General features: G+C 43.2%; 1 protein-coding gene across 1 annotated transcript; it reads right to left on the bottom strand.

The window, feature by feature from the left end:
- Nucleotides 1-4,510: 4,510 nt before the first annotated feature.
- On the bottom strand, nucleotides 4,511-13,171 carry LOC130125504 (potassium channel subfamily K member 13-like). The gene is made up of 3 exons (XM_056295084.1): nucleotides 12,835-13,171; nucleotides 7,879-8,654; nucleotides 4,511-4,660 (listed from the first exon to the last, which is right to left on the bottom strand). The coding sequence occupies exons 1-3, from the start codon at nucleotides 13,169-13,171 to the stop codon at nucleotides 4,511-4,513; spliced, it is 1,263 nt and encodes a 420-aa protein (XP_056151059.1).
- Between the last annotated feature and the right edge of the window lie 284 nt (nucleotides 13,172-13,455).

Genomic DNA, 13,455 nt, shown 5'->3' with positions numbered 1-13,455 from the left:
AGCCAGAGGCAACACGGGTGTCGAACCGGGATCCCCATGTTGGTAGGCAATGGAAAAGACCGCTACACTACCCGAACGCCCCCAAGTGACCAGTTTTAATTATATGCTGTAGTGAGCTGTTCGGCATTGTCCTTGTAAATATGCTTGTTTTTCACACAACCCTTCAGTTTTTGGGGCGATGTTGGCCTCCCCTCTGATATGAAGCAATATGCTTGTCTCCTCATCAGTCCATGACTCTACATCCATACTCAGCCAGTAATTGAAAAAAAATGTTTATTTTTTATTGTTGCTATGGAAACAAACATTCTACCGGACTCAACCAGATCCCATGCCATTTGGATGTGTTGACTAGCTTTCATACTTAAAACAGAAACTGGATAGTACCAGATTGATGCAAATGCTTTCCATAGTGTGAAAGCCCTACTATATAGTCTTGTTCATCCATGTTACCATTGTTTAACTCATGATGTAATTCTAATTGTGTTCATAAATGTACTTTGATGCCCTGCTGTTTAATCAGAGTGCTTTAATCAGGGTGGCGGAGCGCATAAACATTTTACAATTTATGATGGCAGATATTCTCAGCTGGTGTCAAGATGGCGAACATAAACACTGATGTCATGTAGAAAGTAATATTTCTACCATTTTACTGAATTTTCTAGACAGCAGCAAGGAAGAAAATAAAAAATAACATTACTTAGCAATAGCATTAACATTTTTGTAAGACAGGCAATAATTTGTTGTTAATTAGCATCTAGCTAATATTAGCTAGCTGTAATGTACATCAAATAAACCAGAACCATCACATTTTGCCATAACCTTGTGTTTAGCAATTCTTGGCTTGCTGTTGCACTTTGACAAAACATCTCAGCTGAATTTTCTCATATCTCTTGTCTTCACAGAGGACAGGGCTCTGAATTTCTAAATGTGAATGCACTGAACACTTCTAACTTTTCAAACAACAAGAGAGCACTAACATTGCGCTCTGACTCCCTCGGAATGAATTTACGAACACACCTAAAGAGGACAACAGAATGTTGTGGAATTTCAGTCCAAATAAAATTCATTAGTGGAATGAAAAAATATTTTTTGTGTAATCTCTTTGTCAAGGTGACTGACAATTCTTGACCATAAAGGGCTGAAGGAGATCCTGTCAAGTGCTGCTTTTGACTATACAATACTACTTGACAGGCCTATCTACTAGACAGGGACTGCTTTTTTCCACTTGCAACTGCATATCCAAGTGAATTAATATGATGCCTGGAGTTCCCCAATGTTCAGTCTTCGGACCTCTTTTATCTAACCTTTACTAATCCCATTAGGTCAAGTTATGCAAAATAACAAAATCACTTGCTATAATTATGCAGATGACACCCGAATTTACCTAGCTTTCACCATGTCACCGTGGTCCCATACATTTGCTCTGTCAGTGCATTGAACAACTCATTGCTTGGACTTGCATGAAATTTCTTCAACTACATAGACAAAACTGAGCTAATTGTCTGCCAAAGAACAAAGGCTTAAAGTCAGCATTCATCTTGACTCCCTCTCTTTGAAAGCAAAATCCAAACTAGAAATCGGTGTAATTATGGACTCATAGCTAAATTTTAAATACCACATCAGGTCAATAACATAATCAGCATATTCTCATCTTGAAAATATAGCAAGAACAGCAAAATGTTTGCATGAATTTGTCACCTGTAAGCTAGACTATTGTAATGGTCTCTTCTCAAGTTTCTCAAAAAAAAGCTCAGACAACCTACCTCAGCGCATTCAGAATACTGCTGCCAACAAAGGCCTTACAAAGACGAAGAAAGCTACAGACCTCTCAACGTTAAGGACCAAAATATATTTCTGATTTGCTTTTACAATATGAATCTTCTCGACCTCTCAGGTCATCTGAGGATGGCCTGCTAACAATTCCCAGAGTTAAAGTAAAACATGGTGATGCAGTGTTTAGTTATTATGCTACACATAGCTGGGACAACCTTCCAGGAAAATCTAAGACTTGCCCTAAATGTGACCATTTTTATAGAAGGGCTAAGAACTTACATATTTTTTGTTGTGTTTAACTCAGTTTTCAGCATATTGAATTGCACTTTGACCCTTATTCACTTTGCATTTTTAACCTTGCATGTTTGCCCTTTTATTCTATTCTTTTTTATTTCTCCGTTTTTTATCTTTTAATTTCTGTTATTCTGTATCCCTTATTCAATTCTTTTTCATGCCATATGTAAAACACCATATTTTTTTTTGGTGAGTAGAATGTCCTATACGAATAAACTCGCCTTGCCTTGTGTTGACAGTTTGAAATGGATGAATTCCATGTTTTTTTATTAACAGATTCATACACACTTGCTCAGTATGTATTACTACTTTTGTGAGACATCTGGCTATCTTCTCTTTTTTTGGGGGTGAGGGGTATTTCCCCCCCCCCCCGATTGTACCCGGCCAATTACCCCACTCTTCCAAGCTGTCCTGGTCATTGCTCCAACCCCCTCTGCTGATCCGGGGAGTGCTGCAGACTACCATATCTCCTCTGATACATATGGAGTCACCAGCCGCTTCTTTTCACCTGACAGTGAGGAGTTTCGCCAGGGGGACATAGCGCGTGGGAAGATCACGCTATTCCCCCCAGTTCCCCCTCCCTCCTGGTGCCCTGACCGACCAGAGGAGGCGCGAGTGCAGCAACCAGGACACATACCCACGTCTGGCTCCCTACCCGCAGACATGACCAATTGTGTCTGTAGGGACGCCCAACCAAGCCGGAGGTAACGCGGGGATTCGAATCGGTAATCCCCGTGTTGGTAGGCAACAGAATAGACTGCCATGCTACCCGGATGCCCCTGGCTACCTTCTCTGTTTGCTATTTAATCTTGTGATGCAAATTGCTTTGGTAATCCACAATGAAGAAAGATCATTATAGTAAACCAATACCCCATACAAAAATATGGTAGCACATTCTTTGTTGTCTATTTTTGTTGTAATTTTTGGATAACAGGTTACATGGGCAAAAAAAAAGAAAGTCAGTTAGCTGCTTGGACTTTCTGAAAACCAGACATTAAGTAAAAGTTTATGCTCAGCCCTCGCTGGTTACATCAAAGCTGCAGCCTGAAGGAGACTCACCTTGTAATGTTAGAAGCTCCTTAGAAGTGGGGGACATAGAGCGTGAAAAGACATGTCGTCTCATTGCAACCATGCATCATAATAGACTTTCTGTAACTCTTTCCCTGTGCTGCTCACATAGATTTGTCTCTCCTTCTTCTGTCCTTGTGGTGTTCTGCAGTTGCTATGGTTCCAGAATAGCCTAAAACACAAGCTTCACACCTCCATTTAAATAAATAAATAAATAAAAGCCACATATACCCCAACATAGCTTTGTTTGACTGGCCTTACTGCCATATCAGCTGCAGACAGTCGATGAAAGATCGTTTTCAGTGTCAAGATTTGAACATGCCTCGTGATGGCAGCATCTGTGTCACGTTGTGTCACCTGGATAATGTGCAGTGGACTAAAAAGCAAAAAGCAGCCTCGCATAATAGGTTTCTGGAAATGGAATACCATCTGTTGAGGTGACGATAGGTGTGTTTGGTTTGTAATGTGGCCCTTTGTGGGGTTTTCTCTTCTATTTAGTGTGATAATGAGAAAAAAAGGGGGGTAAGAGATAGGGATGTATTCAAAATCTGGAAAATTACATGGTGGTGTGCTTCTTTATTCTGAAGTCTTACAGAGAACAGTACTCACAGAGAGACATATTCAGCCATGTCCAGTACTATTGTTAAGTGTAAGGAGTATCCTTGACAGTCTGCTTATGAATTCTATATTAATTGCCTTGGAGATGAACGTTCAGAAATCCAGAGTTTCTACTTATCTTTTGTGTCTGGGCTATAGGATTACTAGTTTCATTTTCCAAAGGCTGATCAGTTGTATTTAATGACTACTGTTACACACACTGAGAAACACCATCTCAGTCTTTTATTATTAAAGCTCTTTTTCCATATCAATGTCCTTTTGTAGTGAAAACCATAAAGGCAGAGAAGTTCAAAGTGAAATGAGACAGTGCAATAGATGAGAGGAAGGCTTGGGTAGATGTTGCTGAAGTACCACATGCTGCATCATGTCTGTCAAGCTTAGATACAGGGTCTTTTGGCAGGCTTTTCTATCACCATGGAAACTGCATCCCCGATGGGATACATTCCAGCACATTTTGCCTGATCCAGATGTGAACTCCTGTGGACTAGCGTGCATCATTCACGTGCCTGTATTCTTCTCAGAAAAGTTGGCTTCCAGGGTTCGATTCTAAAGTTTAGTCCATTGGATCATCTTGCTTGTCATCAAGTGTTTGAAAAGCTTAGTTATATATTCATATATTCAGTTTTATATCCCACCAAGATCTCCTTGCCAAGGATGATGGTTCTCAGCCTTGTTACTCTTTTGATATTCTTTTGTCCGTACTAGTCTCATCCCTTTAGCCTTTTACAGCCTTTGAAATGGATCTAGTTCACATCCTCTATCTGTCCACACTGGTTTCTGCCAGTCGGTTGTTCATAATGCCTAAAGCGCCTACCCCTCCAGAGAAACCATTCTGGCGTGAACTGGACTGGCGAGGGTGCCCATTGGCCATCTCCGACAGCTGCTTCTGCATTATAGCCAGATTCACCTGTAGGAAAGCGGAGGAAAAGAAATCAGCAGGTGAAGAAATGTAGGCTGTCTGTTTTTGGTAGTACTACATGATCCTGTGTGCCAACAAAAAGCAGCAGGGTCTTTCGCTCTGCACTTTGCCACTAATTACATAATAAGTTCTTCATAATTATCTTACCCTTGCAGGGCAAAGTGTAAATGGTACCAAAAACAACAACCTACAGTCAATGCACACAACGCAGACAAGCTGTGACAGATACCCGAGTTCTCCCACCAAATCGAATACTCACCAAAATGCTGCTGTCTACTTTGATTAAAAAAGAAAAAAGAAAAAAAAGAGTGTTTTTGTAGGTACAAACCTGTGTGCTTACTGTGTATGTCTGAAACAAGGGTACAATTTCATTCAGGCTTTGTTACCAATTTTCTGGGAGGCTCTGCCACTACAAATGGAAATTGGCAGCTTAATGTCATGTCAGTGTAATGTGCTTTTTGTATCCACTGTTGCATATTCAAAAGTTTATAATGTGTTTGCCAACCACATTAGAATATTAATGGTTAATTTTACTTGGACTACATTGAATTTTGATGTATTATTATGCACTGAGGGTACGTTTCTATATTCAAGATGTAATTGCCAACCAAGGATCCATAATTGGTTCGATGCATCAGTTGTTTGATAAACGGTTACATAATAGTAAAACAAAAACAGTTACATAAAAATTCTGTAATGAAAATTCAAGCTGTCTAGTGTTGCTTTTTTTAATAATAAAGAGCTTGAATCCAACATTAGAAATGCATGGTCCCTGTGTCCCCTTCATTTTGGTCCCTATCTGGAGCCCAACATATAGTAATGATATAATTGAAAAGCCATTATTGATACACTAAGTTGGCAGGAGGTCCCCCTGAAGTACCAGATGTGATACAAAGTCACCAGATGTCTTCTGTGTGTCTTTTTGGGTCGGTTTCCTGGACAGAGATCAAGTCTAGTCCTGGATTAAACTGAATTTTGAATATACTAAAAGTCTCTATACCAAAGCAGTTTAGTCAAGGACTAAGCTTAAACTGTGTCCGGGAAACTGGCCCTTTGTCTTTCTTTCAGGAAAAAAAAGAAAAGACAAGCATTGTACAGTTATTAAAGGGCAACACCATTTGCGTTCTTTTCTGGGCTGTTCAAATGGAAATGACTACTTAGCCGTGCCCCCCCCACCTCCACCCCCCCCACTCCCTCACACACACACATACACACACACACAGAGTGTAAGAATGGAGGGTGACAAAAGTGGGTAACACTTTAGTATGGGGAACATATTCTAAGTAAAAAAACTTAATATAGAGTAATTTAACACTATGAACGCTTGTAGTTTTGTGTTTTGTTATGTAAGAACAGACCATATTCATTAAGTGTTAGTAAGGGAGAATAACTGTTCTTGTGGTACTACCACCTTATAAAGTCCATACTAAGCAAAGCATATTGAGATGGTACTACTAATAAGCAATAATTCTGAGGTTATAGAGGGAAAACTCATAGTTAATGGCTTACTGGTTGTATAATAAGGCCATGCAGAATAAGGCATTAATGAGTATGTAATAATGACCAATTAAGAGTCAAAATGTTGCTAATTTGCATGCTAATAAGCACCTAATTATGGTGACTATGTTCCCCATACTAAAGTGTTACCCAAAAGTGTTAAGTGCAGAAACCTATGTCAGGTCACATGGGAATTTTTTTTAGAAGAGCTTTATGCTATATTAAAACGTATGTACTTTGACCAAAATTTGTATTTTCGGATATGAATACATAGGCGACGTTACTGGGTAGCCACCAAATGATATAACCTCAAAAACACACACACACATGGGGATCGCTGGTTCGAATCCCCGTGTTACCTCCGGCTTGGTCGGGCGTCCCTGCAGACACAATTGGCCATGTCTGTGGGTGGGAAGCCGGATGTGGGTATGTGTTCTGGTCGCTGCACTAGCGCCTCCTCTGGTCGGTTGGGGCGCCTGTTCAGGACAGAGGGGCAACTGGGGGGAATAGCGTGATCCTCCCACGTGCTACGTCCCCCTGGCGAAACTCCTCACTGTCAGGTGAAAAAGAAGCGGCTGGCGACTCCACATGTACCGGAAGAGGCATGTGGTAGTCTGCAGCCCTCCCCCGATCAGCAGAGGGGTTGGAGCACCGGCCAGGATGGATCGGAAAATAGGGTAAGTGGCCAAGTACAATAGGGGAGAAAAGGGGGGGGGTCCACAAAAAAAAAACAACACGCACAAAAAGGACCCTCCCTTTAATTACAGGAACCACACATCAGTCTTGCTCCACACATAGCATACCCATTCTTTTTAATGTAACATTCAGTAATTCTATTTTCACTGTCTGGTGTACAAAGATATCCTTCAAAACAATTTTGCTAATTAAAATTATTGATTGATCAATAGCTTGATCAACTTCCTGATCAAGGTATCTGAAACAAATCCCAGAGTGATTGAGCACAGTGTTGTGCTGGCATTCTAACAGCACAACACTCGATCCTCTCTACTGGAAAATAGGGTTGTGGTTCAAGTTACCTATGTAAATATCCATTCCATCCATTATCCAAGCCGCTTATCCTGCGGTCAGGGTCGCGGGGATGCTGGAGCCTATCCCAGCAGTCAGTGGGCGCCAGGCAGGGAGACACCCTAGACAGGCCGCCAGTCCATCAGAGGGCCCATTATAATTTGTATTTACTATAAATATGTGGGCAATCAATACCTCTCAGTGGCTTGAGTAGCTATTTAAGACTACTAAAACCATACCTCACGGGTATGTAGCATGACATGTATGCAGCCATGAAAAAGTGAAGCAAAAATAAAAACAATGCTTGAGGAGGAAAGAATCATTGTCATCACCAGACATTATTTTTTTAAGGGAACACTGATCACATTAGAATCGAAAGCCTGAAAGATTTGACTGAACAAAGAATCTCTATGTTAATAAAAAAAAATGTGGGACAGTTTTGATGTAGCAGACAAAATCCCTTGTAAACAGTTGGTCTGTGCATGAAAAGAAAGATGAGGGCTATCACAGGTACCTTGAACCTACGATATATTCAATCAGTGTTGGCACTGATAGTTCATATAAAGTGCACTAAGTGAAAAAGTAAGATACAGCTACAGAAAAAGATAATACAAGCAGACACAAGAGAGGTGGATTCTCAGATAAGGTGGGCGCCCTACCACAATCTTGCCTCTCAGACTCACTTTATTAGCTGCCAGGAAGTCCCTCATGGAGATCATCTCTCCAGACATCCTACGACCAGTGTCAGTCTCGCTTTCGTTGACCGCGTCCGTCTCAATTGAGGGGTCTCGGCGGGCACGCAGGTGTCCCGGTGCCACCACATTGCGTCGGGGGTGTCGGTGCGGGTGGTGTCCTCCCCTCCCTGGGAAACAGCAGCGACATGGGGCCTCCAGCCTCCTCAGCAGCCAGTTGAGGACCTGCTTAATGACGATGGAGATGACGTTGAAAAGGGAGTAGATGCAGCAGACGCCGGTCAGGATGAAGAAGAAGTTGCCCAGCCGGTAGGCAGTTGTAGCTTGGCCCTCGTAGACAGCCCGCTGGCTGCTCACCATGTCCCCAAAGCCAATAGTGCTGAAGGCCACAAAGCAGAAGTATAGGGAGTCCAAGTAGCCCCAGCCCTCGGCAGCCGAGTACATGACTGAGGCACAGCAGGACACCAAGACGGCCGCCACACACAGGATCAGCATTACGCAGTAGACCGAGGGTTTCCAGCCTGCCAGCTCTCCCCCTTTACCTCCAGCACCTCCCCCACTCCCCTGAGAGTTGCGGCGGCCATTTTGCGGGAGCGCAATCTTGTTTTGACGGCGCTCGTAGCAGGACTTGAGCACAAAGGCGATGACGGTGATGACACGTTCCAGGAAGAGGTTGAAGAAGAGGATAGTGGCAGCGCAGCCAATGAGGCCGTAAAACATCAGGAAGAGTTTCCCTCCAATGGTGGCAGGAGTGGTCATCCCAAACCCTACATAGGATACACAGGAAGATAATAAAATGAGTGTCATTTTTTTATGCATCTACATATAATCGGTTCCATAGATACTATTGCTGTACTCTACCCCTTAGGAAGATGACACGAATTCAGCTTAATATTGGTAGGAGTAATACTTGTGATCAACCTATTAGATTAGTTACTTAGATTTGATTTCACATTTTTAAATCTCATATGCAGCCTTGAGCATGTACAAAACGGCTCCAGACAGCAGGCGCTTGCATAGAGGGATAGAAGCGTGTTCTTTTCACCCAGCCACACACTCCACATGAAAGCAGGACCATTATGCAAAGCATACTGTCTGTCTCTTTCCCACATGCGCTCACATGCTTAAACTGACACGCACATGCACAAAGACAAGGGAAGCAAAGAAACTATTCTGTTGTAGCCCATGCAGGTGGAGGAAATAGGGCCGGTTGGAGGGACAGCAAATACAACAGTTACAACACTTATATTAGCGCATATATATATATACTTAGCACAAAAAGTAAGGAAATTTGTGTTTGGTAGATTATTTCTTTGTTGTAACAATGCTTCTTGGCAATAACCTTATACCGTTGGAAAGCCTGTTTATTTCCCTTTTAAATGGCGCCGCGTTTGTAAGGAACATGCATTTGTGGGATGAGCAGCAGAGCTGAGTATGTGGGTTGCGCCCATGAAAAATTTGCCAAATCTTCTCTGCCAATGCCAAACAGCTTATTTTGCTGTTGACTCTTTTTTTGAGCTTCTGGTACCCCAGGTGCTGACAATCAGGTGCCTGATATAAGATTTATTGCCAAGAAGCATTGTTACAACAAAGAAATAATCTACCAAACACAAATTTCCTTACTTTTTGTGCTAAGTTTATATATATATATGAGCATTATATATACATGAGCATATATACTATGAGCATATATGAGCATATGACCAATCAGATGGGGATATATATATATATATGTGTGTGTGTGTGTGTGTATATGTGTATATGTATGTATATATATGTATATGTATGTGTGTGTATGTATATATATATATATGTGTGTGTGTGTATGTATATGTGTATATGTATATATTAGCAGCTGATGAGTGCGAGATGCACCCAACAGGCCTGTACTGCTATGCATTAAAACATGTTTTCCTGTATCCGTGTTGATATATATATATATATATATATATATACACACACACACACATATATATACACACATATATACACACACACACACACACACACACACACACACACACACACACACACACACACACACACACACACACACACACACACACACACACATATCAACAAATGAGCAGAAAGAGTCAAAAAGCCAGACAGCTCATCTCCTGCCTCCCCTCAAGTGTCTCACATTGAACACTAGTTAAGCATACAGCTGTATAAAGTAGAAGAGTACAATATTGAAACAAAGCTAGTGTTTTTTAATATGATTTCCTCCCCCCGTTTTTTTTTCTCCCCAATTGTACTTGGCCAATTACCCCACTCTTCCAAGCCGTCCCGGTCGCTGCTCCACCCCATCTGCCCATCCGGGGAGGGCTGCAGACTACCACATGCCTCCTCCGATACATGTGGAGTCACAAGCCGCTTCTTTTCACCTGACAGTGAGGAGTTTTGCCAGGGGGGACGTAGCGCGTGGGAGGCTCACGCTGTTCTCCCCAGTTCCCCCTCCCCCCCGAACAGGCGTCCCGACTGACCAGAGGAGGCGCTAGTGCAGGGACCAGGACACATACCCACATCCGGCTTCTTATCCGCAGACACGGCCAATTGTGTCTCTAGGGAAACCCGACCAAGCCGGAGGTAACACAGGGATTTGAACCGGCGATCCTCGTGTTGGTAGGGAATGGAACAGACCGCCATGCCACCCGGACGCCAACCAAAACAAGTTTTAAAATGGTACTCCTTCAAATGTTTCAAACCTCATTTTGTAGGAAATTCTTCTTAATGTATTATCGGTATCATGAAGAGATTTGCACAGCAAAATTGTGTCACAGCGTGACAAAAAACAAATTTCCTCCTGTCACAGTTCTACTGAAAGACGATAAACGATGATATTGGATTATTGCCCAGCCCTATTTACAAGAAGCTGTCTTGGATCCTTGCTAGTCATTGACAAAGACGGTTAAATACACTTATCTCATCCCACCTCCTGCCCTTTAAGTGGAAGGTCTATTCAAACACAATGGAGCTGATAAGGTGCTCAAAAAAAGCGTTGCTATTGGTGACTGTCTCTGTCACTTACTGTCTCTTAGCCACACACACACACACACTTGCACAACACACACATATTTGCACAGCAAACACATAATTCTTGCTTTCTTTTAGTCCAGCTCTTGTCAAAGAATGCCTTTCTTTCCATTCCTTGGAAATCAGTACAATCCATCCGTGGGTAGTGATTAGTTTCGTTCAGGTGCCTTATTGATTTGAGTATTCTGCCATTTAAGGTGGATGGCCCATGTCAAAACTTCCAATTGTGCAAAGTGTGATGCCTCATACACTTGTGGACCATGACGTTAATGTGAATTCTTTGTGTTGTGTCCTTTCATCATGTACTATATCCCAACCTAAATCCCTGTAGTCATCTCTGACTACTTTACAGAAATTGCTTTGTGTTGTCAGGTTTATTTACACAGCTGCAAAATCAGTGGTGAGGAACGGCTCCCTTCTCAACTTCACTATTTTCTCTCAGTTTCAGAAGACAATATAATTGTGTATGTGTGTGTGTGTGTGTGTGTGTGTGTGTGTGTGTGTGTGTGTGTGTTTGCTAGTGGTGGGGTTGTTGTTTTATGGGTCTCTTGTAGACAGACTCTTGTCAGTGGCTGCGCCAGATCAAGTAATGTCTTTCTCACCCCTCATTTAACAGTGAAAGCTCAGGGATGAATCACCGTGTCTCTCTCTCTCTCTCTCTCTCTCTCTCTCTCTCTCTCTCTCTCTCTCTCTCTCTCTCTCTCTCTCTCTCTCTCCCTCCCTCCCTCTCTGTCTACCTCTACCTCTCTATCCCTCTCTCGCTCTCTCTCTCTGTCTCTCTCTCTCTCCCCCTCCCTCCCTCTACCTCCCTCTCTGTCTACCTCTACCTCTCTATCCCTCTCTCGCTCTCTCTCTCTCTCTCTCTCTCTCTCTCTCTCTCTCTCTCTCTCTCTCTCTCTCTCTCTCTCACACACACACACACACACACATACACACACACACACACACACACACATACACACGATTGATTTTTTTTTGACATTTAGAAACAAATTCTGCCAGCATACTGTTTGCATTTCTAAGCATGTGGTCCATTGAGTGACCTGAATGACACGGATCAGTTTGGACAGAGAGCAGATTTTGGCAGCTGCGAAGCCATGGGACTCGACTCGGAGCCCACAGCCGAGCAAATGATAAGATGCCCTATCCGGTGTCATTAGGAGACCTACTCCACAACATGGGGTCCATTAAACACAAAACGCTAAGCAGTCGTCTTAGGGAGCATGTAATTGTGACCCCACACTAATTAGTCCTCGGGGTCCTAATTGAGGCGGGCTTTGCACTCAAAGAACAATTAGTCGACTCAAAACAACAAGGCTTATTGGACTGGATTTTGCACAGTTATGAAACATTGACATGTCGGTTAGCTCGATAAAAGCAAACAAAAATAAGAAGAAAAAAAACATACTGTCCTGTTTTATTCTCATGGGTCAGTTACAAAGTAACCGTGTTCCGTAATAACTAAGTGCTGCTTCTGAGGGGGAAACAATGTTTCCAAAGAAAGCGAGAGGTTAGGCCTGACGTCACCAGCAGCCATGATATGTATCTCTAACACGAGTCTAGTTTGCTTCGTTAGTTTCAGACGAAGTCAAGTCACATTTATTTGTGTAGACGTAAAACCACAGTGTAGTCACAGAGGACTTTACACTATCACAATTACATTCCCCTTAGAGCCTCCATTCAGATGGGGGAACACCTCCACCTCCATTAAAATGTAAAACCTCTTGAGTATCATGAAGTGTCATGCGGGGTTGTGTGAACTTGTTCTCTGACGAGATGAACATGTAGGCTTGCAGCTGTTTGACATCTTGATTGACAGGCTGCGGCAACAAATAAGGACAACATCTACCAATCTGTCCTAAACAGATTTTTTTTACATTTTTTGGATGGGTGCATGGCATTCTCACCCACCTATGGTGGAGACGACGGTCCCAACGAAGTAGAAGGCGCCGGTGAAGTCCCACCGGGGTCTGATGGTGTCCACGCGGATCCCCGCCACGTTGGCTTCCTCGTAGTTCCTCAGGAAGTTGCTCAGCTCCGTCTTGCTCAGGTTGTACTTTTGGCTGAAATGCTCAAACCGCTGCGCCCAGCGCTCCTTCGCCTCCTTCTCCTTGGGCTGCTCCAGGGCCGAAAAGACGGCGGCGCCGCACAGCAGGTAGACGACGATGAGCAAGGCCAGCAGGAGGAACCGCGCGTTGTCCTCGTTGAGGGGACCGGAGCCGCAGCAGCACCCGTGTCTGCATGCCATGGTGTTGCTGTTGTCACCGGGGCGCAGGTGCAGTGGCGGACCTGTGGCATGATGAGCTCAACGCGAACGCGCAGTCTTCATCGTCCACCATCCTCCGCTTCTCGGGGAGCAACGGCGACCCAAAATTTAAAAAAAAATAAAATAAAATAAAACTGCGCGTAGACTTCTTCTGCACTTTTGGCAACGGAAACGCGGCGTACCACGGATAACGGCAAATTTACCTCCGCAAGTCCGAGGCTGCGCAGCACTGTGCGTTCTCCCTCGCTCCCGGCATCGGCGTGTGT

The sequence above is a fragment of the Lampris incognitus genome, chromosome 15 (assembly GCF_029633865.1).
Source record: "Lampris incognitus isolate fLamInc1 chromosome 15, fLamInc1.hap2, whole genome shotgun sequence".
Taxonomy (NCBI): domain Eukaryota; kingdom Metazoa; phylum Chordata; class Actinopteri; order Lampriformes; family Lampridae; genus Lampris; species Lampris incognitus.
This window is presented reverse-complemented; position numbering and strand designations above follow the sequence as displayed.

Coding starts and splice junctions, on each gene's coding strand:
- LOC130125504 (XM_056295084.1), bottom strand. CDS start 13,171: ATGGCATGCAGACACGGGTGCTGCTGCGGCTCCGGTCCCCTCAACGAG. Junction 8,655..12,834: donor GACCGTCGTCTCCACCATAG/GTGGGTGAGAAT, acceptor TATCCTATGTAG/GGTTTGGGATGACCACTCCT. Junction 4,661..7,878: donor ACTTCCTGGCAGCTAATAAA/GTGAGTCTGAGA, acceptor GCTTTCCTACAG/GTGAATCTGGCTATAATGCA.